Raw genomic sequence first — 26,765 nt, 5'->3', positions numbered from 1 at the left:
AATAGCAATGTAAATGACAATGCCATTTATTTATCTGTTGTCAAAACCAACACATAAATACAAATTGTCATTTACAATGCCAATAGCTCTAACTTTTTCAAAGGCGAAACCATTGCATTGTAAATACTTGTTATTTATTTTACCCATAGCAGAAACATTACGTTTCTTTTAACTGCGGATGGGGAGTTAAATTAATTTTCAAAACAATGCCCTGTCCAACAAAAACAGCAAAAACATACATCAACATTAGGTGCTGGGTTTCCAATTCATTCCTCAGGTGTGGTGGAAGGGAGTGTCCCATTTATAAAACAGTGTACACATTAACCGAGTTCTTGGCAGTAGTCACACATAGAATAAGGAATGATCGGGACAGTCTTTCTTATAAATGAAGCTCATTATTAATTGGGGAGTTTGTATGCATAGCTGAGTGAAATGGTAGATGGTACATATGATGTGCTAATGGTTTGATGAATGAATTGCCGAGTGTGCGGATCAATGAGAATGTTACTGAAATGTGTACATGTTGTAGATGGATGTAAGACTGAGTGCATGCAAAGATTAACGAGCGTATGGATGAATGAGAAGCATATGGATTGATAAGTGAGAGTATGCCTATTCATTTGCAGTCTCATCTAACTGCTGGACAAATGGAAGAGCCTATTGATGGTGAAACGTCAAAGCTCCAACATCCTGGACTGGACATAATCAAGCAATGACTGTTCAATGCTTGCTCAATTTTCAGATTGACATGGGCACCCCAGTTACATTATGAAACTGGAGGGCCCCCCTGCAAAATACATAGAGGAGAGCGCCCCACGCTCCGGACCACGAAAGGAGCGCTCAAGCCAGGGACCTGCCGTCCGTGCACAGTGCCAGAGGGGGTTCCCTAGAGCTTAGCCACCTCCTCCCTCCGCCCTCGGGGCTATTGTTAACACCACTGGGGCACGACAGCGTCCTCGACCCGTGTCCTCCTTTCACTTTCTGGATCTTCTGAAATACGCAGTACGTTGATCTTCGACAGTTTAATTTGCAAAGCTGTAGGGACTATGTACCCCAGGACTAGGTGGCTTGCATCCTTTCATCTGCTTCTCCCACTCTTGTAGTGCTAGGAGAACCTTCTGGGACCATTGAGGCAATACCTGCACCTCCCACTCTGCCAGTGTTGGCATACAGCTCTCCCTGTAGCAGACAATGAACACCTCATGTAACCCCTTCAAGAAGTGGTCATCATCTTCTGCTTCTGCTCTGCCTGTAATCTCTGCTGTTTGCTGGCCCTTTCGATGCCTTCGAATGGCAGTTATCAATCCAACCGAAATTTGCAAGTTAGCAACTTACGACGAGTAGTCCATTTAGCTCATTCTGTAGCTTGTTCGTACTGATAGCATAAGACTTGAGAAAAAGCAAACGCGGCCTCTAGTCATACCTACAAAGGCTGTCAAGGAAAAAAGTCTAATCAATAGACTAATGACAAACTGCTTTTGAATTTCAGAAAATATGTTTACTGATCTGGCACAATATCTCCATGTATATTATTGTTCCATCATGTTGTGCTGGACTATACAATAGTGTTTTGTATATGTTCACCATATACTTGACCCACTGAGCCTGTGAATGTAATGCTGAACTCGAAAAAGTAACGACATTTCCTCATTGCTTCATGAGGCTATTTGCCTCATCTACACAGCACAGCAACCAGTTAACCTACTTTAAAGTAGTAACATCTAAAATATGCACTTTAATGTGTAAACTAGCAGATCCTGCCATGAGACTTTTTTTATGACTTGTAAAACACCAAAAAAAAGGAATCGATAGGCAAACATATTACCTGAATCCGAAAACAATACAGATGGGAAACTTGCAAATCCTCCATCAGAGACGTCCGCTTTCAATTTTTTCTTTATTTAGACATAGACTTTATAATATATATCTTCAGAATCAAAGCCTGAACCGTCTATTGTGGTCCCGAACTCTGAAAAGTAGCCACATTTCTTCACTGCTGCTCTATTTGCCTCATCTACACAGCCAGCAAAGAACCAGTTAACATATTTTGAGATAGTGACATCTAAAATATTCACTTTAACGCAAAACTCACAGATCCTGCCATGAGACACTTTTTATGGCTTGTAAAACACCATTAAAAGGAATTGCTAGACAAACATATTACGCAAATCCAAACAATACAGTGGAGAAACTTGCAAAACCTCCATCCAAGACGTCCGCATTCCATTTTCATTATCCAACCATCCACTGTACAATATATTCCTAATCAAAGACTGGGGAGCCTTTAAGAAAAGGTTAGAGCCTGTCTGAAGAAACCGCCATCTTTGAAAGAGACAGCAAGCTTAATGTTGTAGGGTCAGAAGATAGTTACTGAAACCTGCAGTCTATTGTAGCATCAGCACTAGATGAGTATTAGATCAGCGAGGTGATATTTTATGTATGTATTAGTGTCACTGAGTAACTCTAATAGCATCCAGAAAGTTCAATCTAAAAGCACTTTCCACGCTGAAGATGCTCGAAGTGTTACAATTACATACCGCAACTCTAGCCGACCGCCTAACCTGATGTGCCCCAAACCACATGAGCTTAGTGTGCACACTCAAGTTTCTTCTGCTGCAACCAAGTTTTGTTACAGGTCTTCACCTACATCTGACAAGTTTTAAGTATGTATTTTTGTGAAATTTCTCTCTTCATTGTTTACAGGTGTTTATGGTCGATCTATCAGGAAGAGCGACTATAGAGAGCGGAATCCACCCCATAAGGTCTCTGGGTCCTGTAGATAGCGCCCCAAAACCAGTTGCCCCAAAACCAGTTGCCTGGACCAAAGATCAAATAGAGAGTACCCGTTGTCAGTTTTGATCTTTGAATTCGAGTATGAGAGGTAAGGAGTTCCATTATCTTGGATTGCTGTGCTCTGGAGGATCTACCTCCCCATTTGGTGAGACTCCACTTCTGGAAAGAGAAAAGCAGCACGGATAAAAAGTGCTAGTTCATCGTTGGAGGATATTTAGTAAACATTTTCCTCTGGAAACCAGACCCTGTGCAGAGCTTTATATGAGGTATTTTTTTGTACCAGAATCCAGTGCAATTCTCAGATATGGCACAAACATAATCAAACCTTCTTAGTATATAGTGGATGCAAATAGCAGTGGTTTGTATGTGTAGCTGCCAAGAAATAACTTTGGCCAGGATGCAACGGACATAAACATCTTCCGATGGCCTTAGCAATCCTACAAGCTACGAGTTATTACACCTTTTATATATACTTGAACATAAATATACATTTAATCAGGAACAGTAATGATCTCTGTTCATAAACATGGATAGTAATACCTTAAATGAGCAAATGCATCGGAAATATGTTGCAAATTGATACACATGTATTGATGAAGAGAAGAGGAGCTCCTTAGGCACAGGAGATGCGGGCTGGTATAAAGATCACGGTCCAATAATGGCTGTTTTGTTTTTTTTCCTTAGTGAAATATAATTGGACATCAGAAACTTAAGGCTGCCGTTTGTGTGCTTTGTAATATGAATGGAAAACATATCAGGTAAAAAGTTACAGGAGTGTGACCCATAAACCATGTCCGGACTGGGTTAGGAAGGTAGATAAGAAGACAATATCCCAACAGGTAATAGTAGAAGACAAATCAGTATGTATGCAGCAAGCATTACAATGACAGAAATAAGGAGACCACTATTTAGTGGATAGAAGATTTTAAATCCTCTTATATTTAAAGATTATTATTCATGGTCGGGCATATACAGTTAAAGCAGCACTGTATAGAACAAATTCTGTGACAACCATAATGCACTTGGTGCTCAAGAACTGGTCTGTGGAGAACGTGGCGAAGCAAGTGATAGGGTGAACAGCATGGACGGCGCACAGTGAACAATGGTGCAAGTAATGTACAGTGGGTGGCTCAAGTATTGTGACAAAGTGACATCACTAAATACGACAATTTTGTACAACAAATAGGTTACAAGACCAGACACACTCCACTGGCAATTAGGAGTTTCCCCAAGCTCTTCCGAGTACATTTAAATTATTGAGAAGCTACTTTTAAGGGGGCATGGTTGGGAAAAAGCTGTATACTTCCGAACTTCAGACATCAGAGCTACCTCTTGGGTTAGATAACACAAATATCTATTAAGTTACAGTGATATCAGAAGCTCATCCAGCACTCACATAAAGTGAGGATAATATTAGTCATAAAAGCTATCAAAGTAGATCATGAAATGCCTCCATTATAGACAGCAAAAGGTGGACACTCCAACCAATGAAAGGAGAATGTGATATCAATTAATAAATCTGAAATGTATGTGTGCTAATTATTATCATTTTGTGCCTAGAAACCTCACTAATAAACTACTCTGTTTGATAATGTGCCTATGGACCACATATGACACCAGTGATTTCTGCCACGTTCTTTGGTATCCAAATCATACACCAGTCATTTTCCTGGTGTTAATGGGGAGGACACTGCCAGCAAGTGAGTACCAATTCTTCCATTGAGTTTGTGCCGTTCATAGTGTTTTTTAATTACTCGCCAGAAGTAGAGTGCTCACCACCAGGGCTTGCGTTTCTGCTCGGCTCCTCTGGGAGCCATTTGGTTGGTGAGCCACCTGCATGCTTTGGAGTGGTACTTAAACTGGCCTACTACCAGCGGCATTTTAAGTATTCCCAGACCTACCTGTTACTATGTGCCGAAGACGGGCAACAACTGTCAACAGGTACTGGTTGCACCAATATGGGTGGAAAACACTCTTCTACTTTTGAGTAATACAACAAACACTACAAACTACATTCATGTAATAGAGGTACTGGTACAGACTATCTTCCCTTTGACCATCCCCATGTTCCTTAGTGTATCCAAAATATGAACATCTTTGCTGTCCTATTTCTAAGGGTACCCATCAAATGCCACCCATTGGAGGAAGAAAGAGCAACACATCTGGGAAGGCAAAGTGAGGAGCATGTTAGAGCCGCTACAATAGGTTACCTGCCTCTAAATAATTGAGGGTACTTGGACTTGTCCCTATCTAGGTATCCTGATGAGGCAGGGACCGACAGAACATCAGTCATAGCACCTACTGTAAAGCCCAAGTTAGTTTAAGTACACTCAAGAAGGGGTGAGAAAGTACCCTGCAAGTCAAATGCACCGAGAGGCCCAAGCACATTTTCTCCTATGACAGGGTGTCGGGGTCTGAAGTACAGAAACAAGCATGGACGATAAACTGTGTGAATGTGCCATGTGGAGCGACTTCCATAAGGCCCAGAGATTCTGAGAAAGAAGGTTTCCTCATTCCTTGTAAGGAATCCCCTTAGATAATATGAAAGGTACATGACCACTGTGTATTTTCCCTATGGCAGGGTTCATGATACTAAAGGAAAGGTAGCTTGTGGCCAACTCCTCTATAGGAAGGCATTGGTCTTAGGAATGATGCAGATGCACGTTGTATAAAATGCAACTTTATTTTCTACAAAAAGATTTCAGAGGTTGTACAAGTCATAATATACAAAATGTCAAGGTTTCCACCACCAAGATATCCTATGGTCCTCCCGTACAGATTTGCAGATTGCACCACCACTGGTTCTGCTAACTAAAATAGGGAACTATGCACTCCTTTGTGGTTGGTGTTTCCACTAAGGAGTGCCAGGAGGTACCAAGTGGGACAAAAAGCCCATTGTCCATCTGGCCTAAGCCCAGGGCTTTTCAAGGGCTAAATCCTGACTGATCTCCGGCCCAGTAGTAACTAAAACGCTTTGAAACGGGTCCCTATATTTAGTCCCTGAAGTTTCAGGGGTGTAGAACTTAATAAAGCATCTACTTGTCTATGGGGCAGTTTACTTCATAAATCTACTTGTCCTGTACAAAATCCACTTGTCCCTTTTGTGCCATGTAATGAGGTGACAAATTATGGCAGCAATCTCATTATATAGAAGAGCTCTGAAATATCCTCTGCGATTATGCCAGGTCTCCAACCATAGTAGGGTTTGAATTCTAGCAATTATCTTATGTTGCCACATTTCCGCAGGCAGATCTACATAATGGGGCTGAAGGTAGAGGTCAGCAACAGTTCCAGGGTTGGAATACCCTTTTGAGTCTGTGCAAACCTACTAGCATGTTTAAAGGGTTTACACAAACTCTTCTCTAATCTTTTGCCCTCCTGAGAAAGGTTAGATATTTACTCCTGACAATGGCAGACATAAAACGTCTTGCAGGGTTGGGAAAAAAGTGGTTGGAGGGAAAGTGAACTTGCAAACACTCCGATTTCCGCAAAAGCAAATCTACACCTCCATATTTGCTGATGCTGAAATGCAGTTAACAAATATTTTCTAGGAGTACGATTTCTTGCCCTACCTGTGTAGTCTTGTGAGTGTGAATTCACAAAAGTAGTATATCTGCACTTAAAGCAAGTACATGGGTGCACCTTTGAGACTTTATTTAATAATTGGGCCCTAATTAGGTCTGGTATTAACCATGTCCTTTTAGGTTTTTTTAAATTATCTCACTCTGTTATGGTAGGGCCCAGAAGCTCCCACACCAATAACTTTTTACAAAAACCATGCCAAAACTAGTTATGCATTGACAAAACCAAAAGGCTGACCAACAATTTCAGACCCACTGGCTTTACCAATGCTTGTTTATTTTTTATGTTTCCCATTATCATATTAAAACTGGTTACACCGATTTCCATTATAAATATTTTTGGGAAATACTAGGATACATCAACACAGTTTACTAAATAATGCTGAAAAGAAATGGTACCTAACTTTTACAGTAGTTTAGTGAAATGTTTTTTTTATTTTGACCCATATTGCTAAACATTGAAAGCGTGTACACGCTTTCACACTGGAACAACTGTTAGTCATACAATCTGAGCGTACAACATTTACTTAAAGCACTCACCCTAATAATTAAGGCTTTGCATTAATGAACCATAAACACAAGTTTGAACAGCATCATCACATGGACACAAATATTACCTTAACTGCAGTCAATGCCTTTCCCTGATCTATAAAGTTGTACTGTAAACTGGCAGCCAAAGGTCCCAAGCCAAAGCTACTTGTCCCAAGGACAAATACAAATGAAAACGTGTTGCCCTTGACCCCAAACAATATGTCCCGGGTGAAGGGCTATAGGAATTCCACATCCCTGCTGAAATATACAAAAACAGTGATTGATTTCTCAACAATGGCTCTGTAAACACCCATGAGGCAACCCATACCAGCTATGCAGTCCCGTTTCGCATTTTATTTCATTGTGTATCATGTTTTATTTCATCAGGCAATACATGACTGTGGTGTAATGCATAACGTGAAATGAGTCACCTCCGGGTGTCTGGGTGAAGCCAGGTTGTGGATAGGTGTTTTTAACTTTCACAATTTTAAGCTCTGGGGCTGAGGAAGAAGGCATTGCCAGTTTCTCACAGAGCCTGTCGGTGGGTCATACAGATGGACAAACTACAAGCATATCCAATCTTTGGCCTCGTGTGCCAAGTATCATTGTGGGAAAGTGTGTGAAGAAAGTGTAGCGCTGTCAAAATGAGGACAGCACTAAAGGAAAAGAAAATGCAATACTTGCAGTTGAGTGAGTGAGTTGTGCATGTGGGGGATGGTGAAGTGGAAGAGATAAGAATTACAGGTGGGTAGCTTAGTCAGTGAGATTCAGGAAGTGGGAATCTCAAAATTCCCCAGCTAAAAAAAAGCAGTGAGCTGAAGAATAAAGGGGTGAGATGACCAAGATTTAGGTTGGCACACTTTCCATGAGGAACAGGATTAGTACTGATTTGCATTAAATGTACCTCTGTCTAGATTGGCATAGTGGGTGAAAGATGATGTGTTGGAATGAAACCCTGAGCAATTGCTTCAAATAGTAGAACCAGTGGCATTCATCGCATCACCTTTTGGGTGTTTATTTGCCAGTAGTATGCCGGGAATCCTGAATCACTTGCTCACTTTGCCACTGGATTCAAGATAGCCTGGCTGATGAGGGTTATGAACCCGAAACCGGTCCCAGGATGCTTCTTTCCGGTCCAGGGAAGACATGGCTTGGGCATTCGGGCTGGACTGTTCCCATGAGGCACAGGGTCAGACTGATTTGCATATGGCCATGTCTGAACTGGGGTGGTGGAGTGAGCTAAAGAATGATGATGGATTAAACCCAGATCAGTTGACTGGGGGTGAGTTTTTGATTTGCTCAAGCGCTCCGTACATCATCCCCTTTGGTATCGCTTGGGAATCCTGAATCAGGCAGAGCTTTCCAAACCTACTACTGCCAATGTATGTGAATTCTAATAATCAGTAAACATGCACCCATTCAAGGAGCACTTCTAAGGATGCAAATTTACTATTTTTCTAGTAAGTCAGTCACTATATGGGCCTGATTCAAAGGGTAACTTGCCTTTTGAGTAAATTAACTACTTGTTGGCTACTTAAATTCAGAGTGTAAATGTACTCTAAACAGGGGGCAGCTAGTCACAATCTGCATTTTGTAGAACTCTTTGTAGTACTACAAAAAGCTATTCACAAACTTTACTTCTAAAGTATTACTGCAAAAAAAACAACAACAACAGTTACACGTTTGAACTAAATTTAGACTGATTTTGTGACCAGCCAAAAAGTAGTAAACATACTCAAAGGTGTAAATGATACAAAAATGTAAGTTACCTATGTGAATCATATAGTTACGTTTCCACTTCAAAAAATGAATCTTTTAAAAGCGCTCAATGAAATGATAACCAGAAAAACTGCACTCTTCTTCGTCTCTGCTTTGAGAACCCTTGATGATAGAGTTGTTAAATCAGTGCATGTAGCCAAGAGCGCCACGTTTCCAGTTCTCACCTTTTGCAAATCATTTTACCAAATGACTGACAGTCCTGTGTATTAAGCCGGGGCTGCAAATAGGAGGCTGGCTCATCAACAAACTAATAGAGGGTGCAGAGCCAATGCAAAGGTCTGGCTTGGCTCTACGACTCTGCACAAGCGAAGCCATTATAAAGTTTGGCATGTATATTATTCAACAGATATAATGTAAAATATGATAGTCTCTACAAAAACATTATTTTTTTAAAATCTAAAATGCAAAAGCGTTTGACCATAGTACATCAGTTTATATCAGGAATAGAGAGATTTATTAAAAGTGATAGTTTTTAAACATGAACTTTGAAATATTAATGGTTCAACTCCCAATGATAATGCCATTAGTGAAATAAGAGACAAGTTACTATAGTGTCATGTATACCTTAAACATGACCTATTCTTACTGTACATATATCATTATAGTATATTAAATCAATCATAACAGTTATTGCACAGTGCACATTGTGAACTCAGGTAAATAAAAGAGCTCTCATATGTGATGAATAAAGCAAACGGATGCTCTGTGAAATATGTTTCCTAGGATCACATAATTTGGGCAATCCGGTATTGAGTCCAGATTATCTGCTTTCATATTTTGTAATTCAGCCATCAGATGTATATTTCTGTGTCTGTTTTACATCAAAGGTCGCTGTTTTGTCTTTAATTCTTGGCACACAATGTGACTAACTGAAAGCCTTAGCTGACCCGACTCAGAGCCCCAGGACCCAACTACCACGCCAAGAATATATTTATTTGGAAGTATCGCACCCCATACATCCCCTCCTGAAGAAACACCCCTGAGGAATTACATGCCAGAGAGAGTGAAGAGTGGGTGTTGAAGAAGAAAAAGATCAGGTGTGAGATATGCCTATAGAGGATTTCTGGAAATGTAAGGAGAAAATGGGCAGTGTCCAAAGAGTGAAAGACTTTAGCGGAAGAGGGCTGAAGGGGGCTCGGGGATGAACGAGGCACTCTGAAGATCATTACCTCTTCCACAGACTTTAGTAACAGTTTATTCAGTCTCAGATTTGAAACATTTTCACCTCTAATTATTCTCAACAAAATTATTTTGTTACGCATTTGATTCTGGGAAGAAACATTGACAAAGCAAATAGGTCTGGCTTGTCTTAGGCACATGTTTGTGATATGTCCAGAGGCACCCAAACACTGTTCAGGTGGTATAGTGCGTGAAGCACAGAATATGAATTTACATGGTTTATGCCACGCCCTTAAGTACAAAGATCACACTTCTTAGAAATAATTTAAAGTTTACACTTCGTTGGCCAACCCCCTTATAGAGACACCCTACTTTTTCAAGCCACTTAAAGCCATGCCTTACCCCTCAAAGTGTTCCCATTCCCAGCCTGAGGATGCAGTCATTTTTCAGGGCCGGGCAGGATAACAATTGAGAGCTGTTCCCAAAAACAGCTGGGCAGGCCAGCAAGTAGGTAAACATCGCAGGAAGACTTGCCTCCCTCTGGACAGCCCCCGATACAATCGTCTTATATTTATAAGAAGATGGGCTTCGATGTATTTTCCCCGGGAAGTCTGTTATCAAACTCTACTGGGAAAAGCCAGAGGCTCTCATAGGCGGCCACAAGAAAGGAAATGTCCTGGGTTTCTAACTATTCAAATAATCCAGCTCGGCTGCAGAGGCCCCCACGCACTCGTGGGCTGTTCCATAGCACCAGCTGCACTATTTTGTGCCCCTCTACAAGGTCCGGGGTTTTAGACGTTAAGCCAAGTAGAGCATGCACCACTCCCACTCAAGCCAATTCCAGCCGGGAAGGATCACTGACAAATGTAAACAACAAAACCGTTCAAGGCATGTGAGGACAGTCATAGAAAACTGCATCGGTGCCCCGGCATTTCTATCCAACTGCAATAACAAGCAGCGAGCATGCTCCGCTAACCATTCATAGAATTAAAAACCAAGCACGGCAACGCGAGGCTACAAAAATATGTTTACGTGCCAAACACGCAAAGAGTAGTTAACACTTTTAAGTTTACAGCTGCTAACTGATTGATCCAACTTAAAAGCTCAAGTTAAGCATAGGTCTTTCAGGTGCTATCCCCACAAACACTGCAGTCAACCTGCCAGTATTAATCCCAAACAGTAACTCATTGCAGCGTTTTGAAGGGGCGCAAAAGTCCAGTCGTCCCCGTCTCTCCCCCCCCCCCCCCCTACAACAGGTTAGAGAAATCAGAACGCGAGAAAACCTGTGATTTCCAAACGTTGCCTAAGCAATTAAACAAAGTGCCTTTTCACGGAACACTTCCTGTGTCGTTTATTATCAACGCTTCAAAATATGCTATAAAAAAACATTGCATAAAAATACGCGCAAAGGTCAACCAAAGTCGCGCCACTTTCAATGTGCCGCCAGACACGTTTTGCAAGCACACGAGAGCAGGATACAGCGTGGCCATTTCGAAGTAAGTTATACATTAAGCCGTATAAACGGGGTGGTTGGTGCCACTGCCACTCACCTGGTTTTGCACTCTCAGAGCCATTTTGAGATTCGGGCAGCAGTGCTAGGTGCACGGGCAGTGAGCGGCACAGCGGCAGTACTTCCTGCCCCCTCTCCAGTAGCTCCAGCCCTCGATGGCAGACACCTGGGATCCACACCGGTGCCCCGCCTAGCGCCTGACAAACTTCCGAAAGGGCGGGTCTCTTCTTTCTTCGCACAGCCACGCCAAGGGGGTTAACAGGCACGAGCGCTCCGATGTCGCAGGCAGAAGAAGTGATACTAAAGAGAGCTGCGGCTCACAGCGCGAGCCCCGGAGCTGCCCGCGCAGCCAATAACATTTGACGTGACACACCTTGCCCACAAGGTAATTTGAGCTCGGTCGAGTCAGTGAGTTTGGAGCCGGATTTTTTTCATTAAAAAAAACTCGTTTTCATTCAGATCAGAAACCCGTTCTGCCTTTTCTCTGTATTTAACAGCTACTAGATTCAATGAATGAGGTATTTAGGCTAAAGCATTCGACAGAAAATTTAAAAAGAACTGATTCACAAATCCGCAAAACATGTCTCTGCTTGCGTTCGGAGCTCCCTCCCTGCACTTCCTGGTGTGCAGGTGGAATGCACAGGCAGCCTCCCCCGCCCTCTGCCTTTATTTACAGTACAGTCAAGGTTCTTAGTCACAACATTGACTGTTACCAGCTCTAAAGGTCGAATGAGAGAATGGGAATTAAGTTTCCTCGTCATTATCACTGCTGGCATTGACTGTAGTGATGACAATAAAAAAACAAAACACTGGGATCTGAAGCAAATTTCAGAAATTAATGGAGGAAAGCGAGATCAAAGAGCAGCCTGCTATTGGATCAGTGAGGCGCATTCCTAAAACCAATGTGCTAGGCCTGTTTTCTGGGACGCAGGGATGTAGTGTAAAAGCTTGCTTTTCGCGTCTTTAATTGTAATTGTATTTATATAGCGCTTACTACCCCAGACCAAGCACTGAGTGATTTTCGGAAAGTAGCACTCTAGCTAGAACCCATAAAGGATTAGCGGTGAACTATTAGTTTACTTTAGGGATATATGAGTTAATTTGAATGGTGGACGTGCAAATCTGTTCACTATCTTGAACAGGATAATGGAGGGATAGAAGAGGGAAGAGTCTTGAAAGTGTTATTTATTCATTTATTTATGCGATTTTATATAGCGCGAACTTTACCCGAAGGTGTCAGAGCGCTTTACATAGGACCCAGTTACAACCATAAGGACTAAAGGTTACAAGCGGAAAAACAAATTTGCTAATTTTTGGCTTACATAAGAACCAGTTGAAAACATACAGACTTAGGATTACATGCATTATAAAACAGGTACAACAGAGATGCAAAAGTATAAACTCTAGGCATATACTAGTAATATCTCTATCTACTTAGGCAGGGGATACACATGGATATACTCTAAGAGTCACATAGGAATGGTAGACAGCACAGCGGACTCCTGCAAAAACTAGTGATTAGAGTTATCTCTATATACATAGGGAAGGGGTAAAACTGGATATACTCTAAAAGTCACATAGGAATGGAAAAGAACAAAGCGGACTACTGCATGTTCTAGTGATTAGAGTTATATCTATATACATAGGGAAGGGATACACATGGATATACTCTAACAGTCTCATAGGCGACTAGTCGTTAGAGTTATCTCTATATACAAAGGGAAGGGATACACATGGATATACTTTAAAAGTCACATAGGAGACTAGTCATTAGAGCTATCTCTATATACATAGGAAGGGATACGACCGGATATACTCTAATGGTCACATAGGAATGGTAGAGAGTACAAAGGTCTACTGCATACACTAGTGATTAGAGTTATCTCTATATACATAGGGAGTGGATATGACTGGGTATACTCTAAGAGTCGCATAGGAATGGTATATGGTGCAAGGACTTAAGCAAATACCATTGATTAGAGTTATTACAATAAGTCAAAGAGCAGAGTTCCATAAGTGTGGATGCAGTCACAGCACAAAGGGAGGGTGGGAGGGATGCAAGGGTATGGAGAGAAGGGGAAGCAAAAAAGGGAGGAAACATTTGAGGATCATCCACGGGGAAAAGGGTTAAAGGACGAGGGAATAGTAGGAGGGCTAGAGTCCAGAGAAACTGTCCGAAAACAGCAGCAAAGTGTCGGTCAGGACAGAACAAAAGTCACAAAGTCCAGGAGAGAGGGTGGGAGATGAAGCTGGAGGCCAGCCGCAGGCGCGTCGCCATCTTGGAGAGCTTGTGGTCATCCGGCTCGGTGGGCGTGAGAGAGCGCAAGGTGGTGAAGGTGTTGGTGCCGTCACGCGTTGGCCGTGAGGCGCTGCCACGGCAGCCGGTGGGTTGTGTGTGGATACAACCGCCCTGGAAGATGTGTGGGCAAATCGGCGGCGGGCCTGCGGGGGGGCAAGCAGTGTGGCCTCCGGGAGCCATGAGCAGCACATTAAGAACACTGGTGCCATTGGTGCCATGTTTTATGTCTTATTTGTAAGATCATAGTAGTAAGATGAGGTTTGGGATGAGTAAAAGGAGAGATGGAGGAGGGAGGAATCTCTAGAAAGGGATTAGGGAGAACATATCAGTAAAATGAGGTTTGGGAAGGAGAGATGGAAGAGGGAAGAATCTCGAGAAAGGAATTAGGGTGATCATAGTAGTAAAATGAGTTTTGGAATGAGTCAAAGGAGGAATACCTGAGGAAATAATTTAGAAAGGGTTGTTTGGGAGATTATGGTAAAATGAGATTTGGGGTGAGTGTGGCAGTTTGGGTGGGGATAGGCAAGAGGCGAGTCTTAGTTGGGGTTAGACTTGGTTTTATTGCGTGAAACAGTCTATCAGTACAGGTGGGGCGCACAAACAAAGGTCGAGGAGACCGACTTCTATCTCGACGGGTCTTGCTGTGTCCGTCGGGCTCCCGGCGTCGGGTCGGGGTCCTCCTCTCAGGCACTCCGGGCTCCGTCTCGACCCAGTCTCCACCGAGGGGGGAAACAGAAAACAGAGGAGGGGTGAGTAAATGGTACGAGGCTACAACCAGTACATAGGGGAAAGGGAGTGAGGGAAGACTGTGTGCTTTGCTCTAGATACGATCAGTGAGGGAAGTGCAGGAGGGTCGCTTTAAACTATGGGCCAGCCGATCGTCCCTTCCCCAACCTCAGCCACCCCTTGACCCGACCCCGTACCTCTGTTAGCCACGCCCCTCCGGGGGAGTGGCTGGGCGGATCGTGGGTCCGGTGCCCTCCTTGGATCGTGGGGGTTGCCTGCCTTCGCAACCCGTCTGGCTCGGGGCAACTGGGAACTTCCTCCTCTCCGCTCTCCGGTGCTCCCTTGACCGTTCTTCCGGCGCTCTCCCACTCGTCGGACTCTTCCTCGGCCGTCCTGATCCGGGCTGGTTGAAATGTCCCCGTGGGTTCGTAGAGTCCCGCTGTACTCGCTCTCCCTTGCAATCCGCGGTTCTGGTGTTCTCCTCTTCTCTCCGTCGCCTCTTCGCTCTGCTCCGCACTCCACTCGAATCCTCTGCTCCACGCCGCTCCTCCACTCTGCAACTCTCTGACCACTCCTCCGGTGTATAGACACACCTGGTCCTGGGTTCGGGCTTCTTTTAAGGGGAAGGTGAGTCCCTCCTCCTCATCACCTGCTCCGTGCCAGTTAAAGGGGCCGTGCTCTAGATCCTCTTCATCGCAACTATACTGGATCGCCCCCGGGGCCCAATTCGAGGAATCGGTCACCTGCGGAGAGAAGAGGGGGGGGTCACAGAGTTTAGACACACTCCGGGGCGAAAGGGGGATCGGCCCCTCGGCCCGGTTACAGTGAGCCAATGAGGGATAGACAAGGGAAGAGTCTAGAAAGGGTTACTCTGGTGAGGACAGTAGCACAGTGAGTTTGGGGATGAGCCAAAGAGTGGAGGCAGAAGATACATCGAGAGAGGCATAGAGTGAGACAGAGTAGTTCACTGGAGAGAGTCAAAGGTGTTTTTAGTTTTTCTTCTTCTACAGTAGGAGTAAAGTAATAAATATATAGATACATAACCACATAGAGTATATATGTATCAGGTAGGTAATATATAGAGATTTAAGGTTGCATTGTATAAAGTCAGGCTTTCACGTGTTGCTGTATTTGAAGATACTTGATTAGTGTATTTGTATAGCTTTTTTTTGTTTTATCGTTTCCTTAATATTTCAATAAACACCTGTAGATAAAATAGATATGAAAATATTCACATTTTGTGATAGATAAATAAAGCAAAGACCTACAAGCATCCAATCAAATAACTTATATGAAAACCATGCAGTGACCTATAAACATGTGAATCACATAATATATGTATGTATGTATATATATGGATCAACAAGGTGCCTTTCAGCATTCGGGAGAGCACTCAGCTTGAAGTCTACCATCCGGTCTGTAATTCAGGCTCTCCGAGGTTTGCCTCATTTACGTATTCTTGTCTGACGCGTTTCGATGCAGAGCGCATCTCATCAGGGGCTTGCTACACTCTTCCAACAGGATAGGCTCTCTTTTATTTCGCTTTTGAGTGCGCATGAATGATAACAATGCATGCTGGGAAACACAGTTCATCTTCGAGCCGACTATATTCCCTCAGAGGGTTCCTGTCGAAGGTGATTTAAAAAGCTATTATTTCTCCTTGGTAGGATTCAGGGCATCTCGGAAAGTATTGTCCCAACTTCAAATTGCTGTATACACCGCTGACCAGTTCGACGGCACAGCCTCTCTGATAACATGGCAGAGATGGTGCCACCTGCCACGGTGGGGCCGCCGTTCGAAACATGGATCAACAAGGTGCCTTTCGGCATTCGGGAAGGCACTCAGCTTGAAGTCTACCATCCGATCTGTAATTCAGGCTCTCCGAGGTGTCCCTCATTTACGTATTCTTGCCTGACGCGTTTCAATGCAGAGCGCATCTCATCAGAGGCTTGCTACACTCTTCCAACAATATAGGCTCTCTTTTATTTATCTTTTGAGCACGCATGAATGATAACGCTGCATGCTGGGAAACACAGTTCCTCTTCAAGCCGACTATATATCACATAATATATGTATGTATGTGTGTATATATATATATATATATATATATATATATATATAATCTCAACCATAAGTAATATATACATTTGTTAAGCAGATCTAAAGACTATATATTGTAAAAACCATATCTATTATACATATTTGTACAAAGAAATACACATATCTAGATGCAATATATATACTCAAATTATAAATGTTTACAAACTCAGGGATATGCTGTCCATTTATGTTTGAGTATGGTGGTTATGTAGGAAAGAGCCAACTCTTGAATAGTCTTCTGAACATAAAATAGTTATCAGTGGATCGTATGTTTGAGGGTAAGAAATTCAATAGTTTGGCTGCTTGTACAGAGAAAGATGTACCGCCCATGGTTTTTTCCTCGTATGCAGGGGTTTTGAGGCGAGTCGCCAATCTTGAGCGGATGTTCCTTTGTTGAATGTATTAGGTGATTTTATTCCTGATAAAACGCGGTCCTGTTCCATGTATTGCTGTGTGGGTGATACAAAGCAGCTTGACGATAGATCCTCTGGCAACCGGCAACCAATTTAGAGCCCTCAAGACAGGGGAGATGTGGGCTTGTGACTTTACTTGTAGGAGTAGTCTGGAAGAAGAGTTCTGAATCCTTTGTAGTCTTTTTATATTTGATTGAGATGATCCGTGGTAGAGGCCTTTGGCATGCTCCAGTTTAGATAGTACAAGAGAGATAGTGACCTGGCCCTTGTGTGGAAATTCAAGGTGGGGGATGATATGTCGCAGAGTTTTCATGGTGATGAAGCTTGATCTTGCAAATTTGTCTGCTTGGGCATTTTATTGATAACTTGGAGTCCATGATAATTCCAAGGTTTCTTACTTCACTAGATATTTTAGGAGGGGGTCCCAGATCGTTATGTCAGGTGCAGAGCGGGTCATCCTTTTTCCAATCAGCACATGTGAGTATATCAGTTATGGGAGCATTCAATTTGAGTTAGTTCCATGTCATCCACTGATCAACTGCTCTGAGGCAACTGAAGATTTTTCAGTTTCTGATGTCTTTAGGGCTTTCCAGTTTAAGGAATAGTTGTGTGTCATCTGCATAGTTATAGTATGTGAGCTGAAATTAATTGATCATTGCCAGTAATAACTTAATGTAGATGTTGAAAAGCCTGGGTAAGATGATAGAGCGCTGCTTTTGTGAAGTATGGTTTGGATGAGAAAGGGGGAGTATGGATGACATTTGTTCTGTTTTGAAGGTAGGATGTGATCCAGTAGAGAGCAGTCTTCTCTATGCTGGCTTTGTTCAGTCTTTGTATTAGAGTGTCATGGTCAACTGTGTCGAAGGCAGCCGAGAGGTCCAAGAGAAGTAGTGCAGCAACCCCTTTCCGGTCTACTGTGTTTTTAAGGTCATCCCAGATCGCGAAGAGAGCAGATTCTGTGCCTCTTACTGGGCAGCATCCTGTTTGAATTGTGACATCAGGGTAAATGCTACTCCATCAGTTTGCCCAGGAAAGGTCCATTTGTAATTGGCCTGCAATTGTTGGCGTCATGAGGGTCCAGGTTTGTTTTCTTTAATAATGGGCTTATGGATGCCTTTTTTAGGTCTTCTGGAAAGATTCCTGTACTTGAATAATTATTGATGATTCTTCTTACTGTTGTGGCAGCAGAGGTATTTGAAAGAATGTTCTTGAAGATTTGTGGTGGACAAGGGTCAGAAGGGAAGCCGGCTGGCCTTCTTGCTTTGACTAGATCCATGAATTCACTTTGTGATATTTGTTTGAAGGAATGCAGAGGCTGGGTTAGCATACTCTTGGAGGGTACGCGTAGGTGTGTGTCTGACCAGTAGGGTGGACAATCTGATGGAGGACTTAAGGGGCCAGATCAGAATCATTTTGAGAGATGAGCTCGCTCCTCTGGTAGCACGCTTCGAAAAGTTGGCCGATCGGTTTGTAACTAGTGCTAGAAATATTTATGATAGGCCTGCTCCAGCCAGTGCAAGAGGAATAGATCTCGCTTGTCAGACAGACAATTTTGGCATATTGACAGTAGCAAACCCTGTTCTATCCTCTGGGAAAGAAACCATCCTGATCTCAGGCAAAGATGGAGTAGAATGTGAGGCCAAGAAGGGGTAACTGGCACCTTCCAACAAGGCCGCCACGAAGCACAGCATGCATACAGATGGGCTCCAGAACAGCAGGGGAGGGGTGAGCAGGGAGCAGTCTAAAGGCTAGGGATACTAGGGGAGATCTACCGATGATACATCTACCCCTGAATCATCGCTCTATGTTATTAAATTGGTGGGTGTCAATGTCAGACATAGCGAAATCCAGTTGGAACTAAAAACAAATGCTTGTTTTGGTTGGTTAGACATCGACAGTTTGCTTATTCAAATGCAGGAGACACCCTTATGACCCACAAGGTCAGCTGGGTAGGCAATAGACCAAAAGATTCCCAAGGGGATTGTGTAGTGATCAATTAAAAAAAAAACATGACTGTCCAATACTTCTTGAGTATAAATTGTTCTGTCCGTGATGTAAGCACAATGATCAGGCCCCTACAGTTAACCTATTTCTACACACCAAAACAATCAATTCCTAATAGGGCACGTAGCAGCCCAATGCCGAATGAGTGGTACCCAACTCAACCACAACTGGGGCAGTAGAACCAACCATCCAGACCCCTATTATTTAACCTACCTGTAGCAAACAGATTTGGGGTTTTGGAAGAGGTAGACGGACTAATGTCAAAATATGACTCCAACCAGGCAACCATCCAGCAGGGGGTCCAAATGGAGCAGGTTATATCGACCAGTGGAAAGTGTACAATGGGTACCTCACTTGGGGCAGGGGCAGAATTTTGGAAGGTGCACATGGAAACGTTTCCAACAGGTGGGGATGAGGGAGCCACAGTGGCAAGGGTTAGTGTCACAAGCCTGAGCACAAGAGATAACACAAAGAGCACATATCCAAGCTTCCGAACCCCCTACCCCCAATTCCAGGCTGCAGTACTAGGATCATTAAAAGCCCCAAGTCCACTAGCTAACACTAGGAGGCCAGACCAGGTCAAAGAATGTATATCCTAGTTCCCCGAACCCGTACTTCCACTCCCAGATTGTTGTACAAGGATCAATAGCAGCATCAAGTACGCTAGCCAACACTACAACAGAAAGGAGGCCAGCCAAGGTTACTGTAACAGTGCCCATACCAGAGAAGAACCATCCTTAAAGCCTCACTCACTGATTTACTAGTACCTCTAGAAGCCACAAGCCCTCTACCCAACACCAAGAAGGATGCCCGATCAGGACACAGGGAAACTGCCTTATTGCCAATACTGGTGAAGAACTGCCCCCTAGTACTGACCTCCAGGTTGTTATTCCAGCAAAACGTAACAAACTGACCCAGCTGAGAATTCTATCCTGGAATGTCGCTGGCCTTAAAAGTAAAATGAACTGTCCTGACCGGGGGTTTTTGTGGACTAATTAGATTTTTGTACGTTTCAGTAAACCTGGGCAATGGGGGAGGTTCTGAGTATGGGGTTTGAGGCTTTTGGTATAGCTGCCACCACAAGGGGAAAGGGAAGACCATCTGGGGGCATGTGTATCTGGGTAGGTATCCACTTGGGCTGCATGGCAAAGCAGCTGAAGTCTTCCCCCGATAATATCCAGGGTATCCTACTTACCTTTCTGACAAACATCAGGTTAGTATTGCTAAATGTCTATTCCAGGCCTATGAGACTTAGCCAAGAATCCTAGATCAATTAACCTGTTTTATTCCCACCCTTGATGAAAATGTATTGACGGTTATAGGGCATGACTTTAACTTCAAATTTGAGCTTGTGATCGATTCGAAAGGCACACATTGCCTCGAAGAAGATTTGTTATGGGCCATTCCTGAGCCCAACAGTCTACCAATAAGAGCATGGACACCACTTGCCCTCAAGATCAAATTGTTTACCCTAAATCGCGCTTTGAGAGCCTGTAATGGCCGCACCAAATCTGACTTCCCTAGGAAGCAAACTTTTAACAGAGATAATCCTCCATTTTAGATCACATCATTGTAGAAACCAGAATGTGGGGTAGGGTTGTCGACTTTGCTGTTTTGCCTTAACACAATTGCAATCACAATGCTCTGTTTGTAGAGCTGTCTTTCCTGGGGTAAAATTTCAATCAAACACACCAGCAGATGGCTGACGGTTGCTTACCAATTACAGGAGGAAAATAGGATGGGTGACGATTGAACAATTGCCCGAATGGTTGGCTTTCCTGTATGAAACCATTATTCTGACCCTACTGGAAACCAAAAAGTTAATAACAGTGTATTTTGGCTGGGGGGGGGGTAGGTTATTGTTAAAAAGGCAAAGAGGTCCTGGTTTGATGATCGCTGTCAGGTAGCCAAGCGACCCCTGATAGATGCCATCAAATCTAAGGATAGGAGCCAAATCAAACAAATGAGGGCAACCTATAAAGACAGTAATACCCTTGCAAAGAAAAATTGGGTGATAAAAAGATGGGTCTCTTTGAAACAGCCTGTATCAATTAATGACATGAAATCAGTTTGGAATATAATAAACACGTGCTGCAGCAATGGGAAACAGGCCATAGAGCTAAATCTGGGGCAGATACCTGGAAAGACCACTTTCAGGCTTTATATACCATGCCGGAGGTTGAGGGCCCTATTATGGTAGAAACACCTAGTTTACCACTCAACTCCCTTACAATGGCCCCTGAGCTAACTTTGACTGAAGTAACTAGTGTCATAAGCAAATTAGCCCTGAGCAAAGCACCAGGTTCGGATAAGATCCCAGGGGACCTTTTTCGGGTCGAACCTAAAATTTGGGGACCCTATTTGTGGGTGGTATTTAATGCCATGTTGTAAAGAATGGCAATCCCTCAACCTGGGCAGGAGCAGAGATCCTCCCAGTGCATAAAAAAGGTCACCACTACTGCCCATTAACTATAGGCCAATCAGCTTAATTGATGTAACTTCAGTAAATCTTTGCCCGGGTACTTCTGGACCGACTCCAGACATGGACGAAAGAGCACAAAATCCTGAGTCCATTACAGGCAGGATATAGGAAAGAAATATTCACCATTGATCAAATATTTCGGTTCAAACGGCTTTACTGGAAAACAATGTCCCTAGCGAGTGGTAGCCTCTATTTAATTTTTGTGGACCTTAAAATCGTTTTCGATCTAGTACCCAGGGAGTAACTTTGGTGGGTATTAAGCAATTTTAGGGTTCCCTTTTCCCTTTTAAACAAACTAAGGAGGTTGCATGAAGGCAATAATGTCCATGTTAGGTTTGGGAAACACTGGGAACTCACCACACCTCTTGCAAATCACAGAGGAGTCAGGCAAGGTTGTGTGTGCTTGCACTAACTCTGTTTTCCCTTTACATTAATGCCAGCAATGATGTTTTCCGAAGACACTCTAATGCTTTCAAAGTCACCGAAGGGCATCCAGAGACTCCTTGATAGCTATGGTGCTTTTTGTAAAAGCAGGGAACTGGAGATTAATATGCAGAAGACGAAATACATTGTCTTCAAACCAGCTATCTCAACACATCCCAATCCTCTAATGAATGGTGTCCTAGTCTTCGAATATTTAGGACTCAAGCTAATGGAAAAAAAGAGTGGGGAACACAAATTTAATTGTATTTAATTTTTTATTTAAAAGGTTTTATATAGCGAGAACTAGATCCCGAAGGATATCAGAGCACTTTACAATTTTAGGCAAAGGTAACACATCAAAAACATGAGTCTAACATGGGGAATCTAATAGGCATTGAATCAACTAGTACAAACATAACAGCTCAATAGACAAATCAAGTCTCAAGTTAGCACTGACAGAAGGAAGGCTAGCTAAGCTATTCAGGAACTCTTTCCATATGCCCGTGGGCCCAGTTATGGGGATTAATAAAACTCAAACGAGGGGCGAAGTAATGTACAGGGCCGAACTCTGGGGGCACTGTCTTCTAAAAAAACATCATTAAGTCTGAGAATAATTTTATTAGGCAGCTTTTCGGCCTTCCCCTCAGCTTCCCACTTAACCCAATGTACCTGGGGTGAGGCCAATCGCAGAGGAAATTGGTGTAGACCCCTAACATTTTGGCATTGATTATGGTTATGGGTGACCCCTGAGTAGGCTGAATACAGGACGGAGCTAATGGAGGTACCAGGTATTCCGGGCATAGGAAAACTGGCAAGGTTTGTTAACATCAAGGAAGGAACCGTAGTATAGGTAGACTGAGTCTATGGACTAATCCTGAGAAAGCCTGTCCTACATTTTCTAGGAAACAATTTGTTAGGAGCTATAGGGAGGGGTAACTTTCCCGACTGCACGAGAGTTCATTCATAGGCCCCTTCACAATACATTTTTTTTAAATCAAGGACTTATATAGCCTAGAGACCTGTCTGGACGAGATACACCCAGCGCTTGCTAGGAAACTATGTGTGCAATTTAGGCATGTGTCTCTTCCGCTGATTGCCTTTACGAATCAATGGGCTGGTATAACCAACCTAGGGTGTCGTGTATGCAGCAGTGATGAGGAGACAGAACTCCACGTATTCTTTTTTTTGTCCTGGATACAAAAAAGCCAGGCAAAGATGGTTGATCCAACTATGCAGGAATTTAGGCACCAGGCACTATGAGTAAGCATTTAGACTTATGAAATATATCACCCAAACGCCAAGTGTATTTGCTGTGTTACACTTCTTATCTTCCATGTGGTGGGCCCGCAAGCCTCTTTTAGAAATTAATTAAAGGATCCAAGCTGACCGCTTTTTATCTGTGACTTGTTCTTAAAAAGTTTATGATAATGTTTTTAGTGGGCTTTAGCGATTTTTAGCAGTGTAATATGTAGAAATTAATTTTAAGTACCCCCTTTTTATGTGATTTCCCCTTGTTGGGGTGCCCGACGGGACGAGGTAGTATTGATTGTGGGAAGAATGGTATATGCAAATAAGTACCCCACTGTGCAAAAAGGTGTACAGTACGTCAAAATGTTTTATTCTATAACCATTCTTTTTAACATTCTAGGGGGTGGACATGAAGATGTATATTCAGAGCACCTTGTTTTAATGTATTGTATATTATTGCACATGCACTTTTATGGCCTTCGGACCGAAATAAAGTATACGAATGAACAATTAAAATAAAGAATTTCATATTAAAATTGTAATATTAAGTAATCCCACTCCAACATAGCCCATCTTTAAAAAACGTGTTAGACACTAAAAGGGTGATATTTACCATTCTCACTCAGACCTAACTATACTGGAGCTAGGCATTGGACAATAAAGGGGTGACATTTACTATTCCCACTCCAGTCTAACCTTATTGAGGGAAGCTGTTGGATACTAAAGGGGAGAGATTTACTATTCCCACTCCAGTCAAATCTTATTGAGGGAAGCTGTTGGATACTAAAGGGGAGAGATTTACTATTCCCACTCCAGTCTAACTATTATGGGGGAAGTTGTTGGACACTAAAGGAGTGCCATTTACTACTCCCACGTAAGCTAACAATAGTGAGGGAAGGTGTTGGACACTAAAAGGGTCAGATTTACTTATTCCATTCCAGTGTAACAATATAGGTGGAAGGTGTTGAACACTAAAGGGGTCAGATTTACCATTCTCCCTCTAGTCTAACCATAATGGGGGAAGGTGTTGAACAACAAAGGGGTGAGAATTACTATTGCCACTACAGTCTAACCATAATGGAGGAATGTGTTGGACACCAAAGGGTGAGATTTACAAATCCCACTCCAGTCTAACCATATTGAGGGAAGGTGTTGAATACTAAGGGTGAGATTTACTATTCCCACTCTTCTCTAACCATACTGGGCGAAGGTGTTGGACACTAAATGGGTGGCATTTACTATACCTACTCCAATCCAACTTTACGGGCGAAGGTGCTGCACACTAAAGTATTGACCTTCACTATTCCCACTCTGTTCTAACCATATTGAGGGAAGGTGTTGGACTGTAAAGGTGGGAGATTTACTATTCCCACTCTAGTCTAACCATATTTGGGGAAGTTGATGGTGACTAAAGGAGTGACATTTTCTATTACCACCCAAGCTGATGATATCGAGGGAAAGAGTTGGACACTAAATGGGTGAGATTTACTATTGCCAATACAGTCTAACTATGACGAGGGAAGGTGTTGGACACTAAAGGGGTGACATTTATTATTCCCACTCCAGTCTAAACATATTGGAGGAAGGTGATGGACACTAAAGGGGTGAGAGCTACTGTTCCCACTCCAGTCTAACCATATTGGAGGAAGGTGATGGATACTAAACAGGTGACATTTACTATTCTCACTCCAGTCTAACGATATTGAGGGAAGGTGTTGAGAACTAAAGGGGTGATATTTACTATTCCCACTCTAGTCTAACCATTTTGCATTTTGGAGGGACGTGTTGGACAGGAAAGCGGTGATCATTCCCACTCCAATCTAAAGATATTGGGGGAAGTTGTTTGAGGCTAAAGGAGTAACATTTACTAATCCCACCCAATCTAACAATATTGAGGGAAGGTGTTGGACATAAAAGGGGTGAGATTTATTATTGCCACTACAGTCTAACTTTCATGGAGGAAGGTGTTGGTCACTAAAGGGAACGCATTTATTATTCCCACTCCAGTCTAACCATATTCGCAGAAAGTGTTGGACATTAAAGGGTTGACATTTACTATCCCACCCAGTCTAACAATATTGATGTAAGGTGTTGGGCACTAAAGGGATCAGATTTATTATTGCCACTACAGTCTAGCTATACTGGAGGAAGGTGTTGGACACTAAAGGATCAGATTTATTATTGCCACTACAGTCTAGCCATACTGGAGGAAGGTGTTGGACACTAAAGGTGTGAGAGCTACTGTTCTCACTCAAGTCTAACCATATTGGAGGAAGGTGTTCGACACTAAACGGGTGAAATTTACTATTTCTACTCCAATCTATCCATATTGAGGGAAGGTTTGGAGAACTAAAGGGGTGACATTTACTATACCCACTCCAGTCTAAGTATATTGAGGAGTGAGATTTATTATTGCCACTACAGTCTAACCATAATGGGGCCTGGTTTTGGACACTAAAGGGGTGAGATTTACTATTCCCACTCTAGTCTAACCATATTGGGAGAAGTTGATGGTCACTAAAGGAGTGCCATTTTCTATTACCACGCAAGCTAATAATATTGAGGGATGGAGTTGGACACTAAACGGGTGAGATTTACTACTGCTAATACAGTCTGACCATAATGAGGGAATGTGTCAGATTTACTATTCCCACTCCAGTCTAACCATATTGGGGAAAGGTGCTGGATACTAAAGGAGCGACATTTACTAATCCCACTCCACTCTAACAATACCGAGGGAATGTGTAGGACACTAATGGGATGAGATTTACTATTGCCATCCCAATCTAACCATATTGGGGGAAGGAGTTGAACACTAAAGGGGTGACATTAAGATTCCAACTCCAGTCTAGCCATATTGGAGGAAGGTGTTAGACACTAAAGGGGTGAGATAGACGTTTCCTACTCCAGTCTAACCATATTGGAGGAAGGTGTTGAACACTAAAGGGGTGAGATTTAGTTTTCCTACTCAGTCTCTTTTATATTGGAGGAAGGTGTTGGCCACCAAAGGGGTGACATTTACTATTCCCCTTCCAGTCTAACCATATTGGGGTAATGTGTTCAACACTAAATGGGTGATATTTACTAATCTCACTTCTATCTAAGGCTATGTGAAGAGAATGTTAAACACCAAAGAGCTAAAATGTACTATATACACTTCAATCGAAAACATTTTAAAGAGCGCTAATACTAAATAAATATTTTATATACACAATCAATACTACATACTCACACACAATTTCGTAACTATAAAATACAATATTATTTAATCGACAAACACACTAATACTACAGACCTATATATACATATTTAAACAACAATATATATACAAATTTTATTTTATTAAAAATATATATTATTCTAAATATAAAAACATGAACTACCTTTCATAAAGTATATCCCATAAACAAAAATCATGATCATCATCCTCATCAACAAAACTTTATTCTGACATCAATATGGTATAAAAGTCCCATAAAAAGACATGAGCAGTCTAGCAATATAACAGCATCACAAAACTCATTGCAATTATAAAAAAAGATCATTATCCATGAACCATATCACAGAAATACATTAAAAGAAAAACACTTAATAAATAATACAATATTATACTATTACACTTCATAAATCATATATTAAGAGCACAGTGTAAAAGCACAATCTAAAACCCTAAAGGGGAGTCTGGATTTAAAATCTCCAAACCTTAAAGTCCCAATATATACAATGAGGGGAATCATTTTACTGAACTAAATCTCTT

General features: G+C 42.4%; 1 protein-coding gene across 4 annotated transcripts in view; it reads right to left on the bottom strand.

Annotated features, from left to right (window-relative positions):
- LOC147727191 (tight junction protein 2-like) overlaps positions 1–11,954 on the bottom strand; it is a 240,240-nt gene extending 228,286 nt beyond the window's left edge. For 3 of the 4 annotated variants that reach the window (XM_086961236.1, XM_086961237.1, XM_086961238.1), the window contains exon 1: positions 11,354–11,954. In XM_086961236.1, coding sequence (XP_086817362.1) covers positions 11,354–11,377 — 24 coding nt within the window. In that variant the 5' untranslated portion in view covers positions 11,378–11,954. The remainder of the gene's footprint in view (positions 1–11,353) is intronic. The other variant, XM_086961239.1, reaches the window with a different exon arrangement.
- Positions 11,955–26,765: the final 14,811 nt, after the last annotated feature.

Source organism: Lissotriton vulgaris, chromosome 3_1 (genome assembly GCF_964263255.1).
Source record: "Lissotriton vulgaris chromosome 3_1, aLisVul1.2, whole genome shotgun sequence".
Classification (NCBI taxonomy): Eukaryota; Metazoa; Chordata; class Amphibia; order Caudata; family Salamandridae; genus Lissotriton; species Lissotriton vulgaris.
The sequence above is the reverse complement of the archived record's forward strand: the minus strand, read 5'-3'. Positions and strand labels throughout refer to the sequence as shown.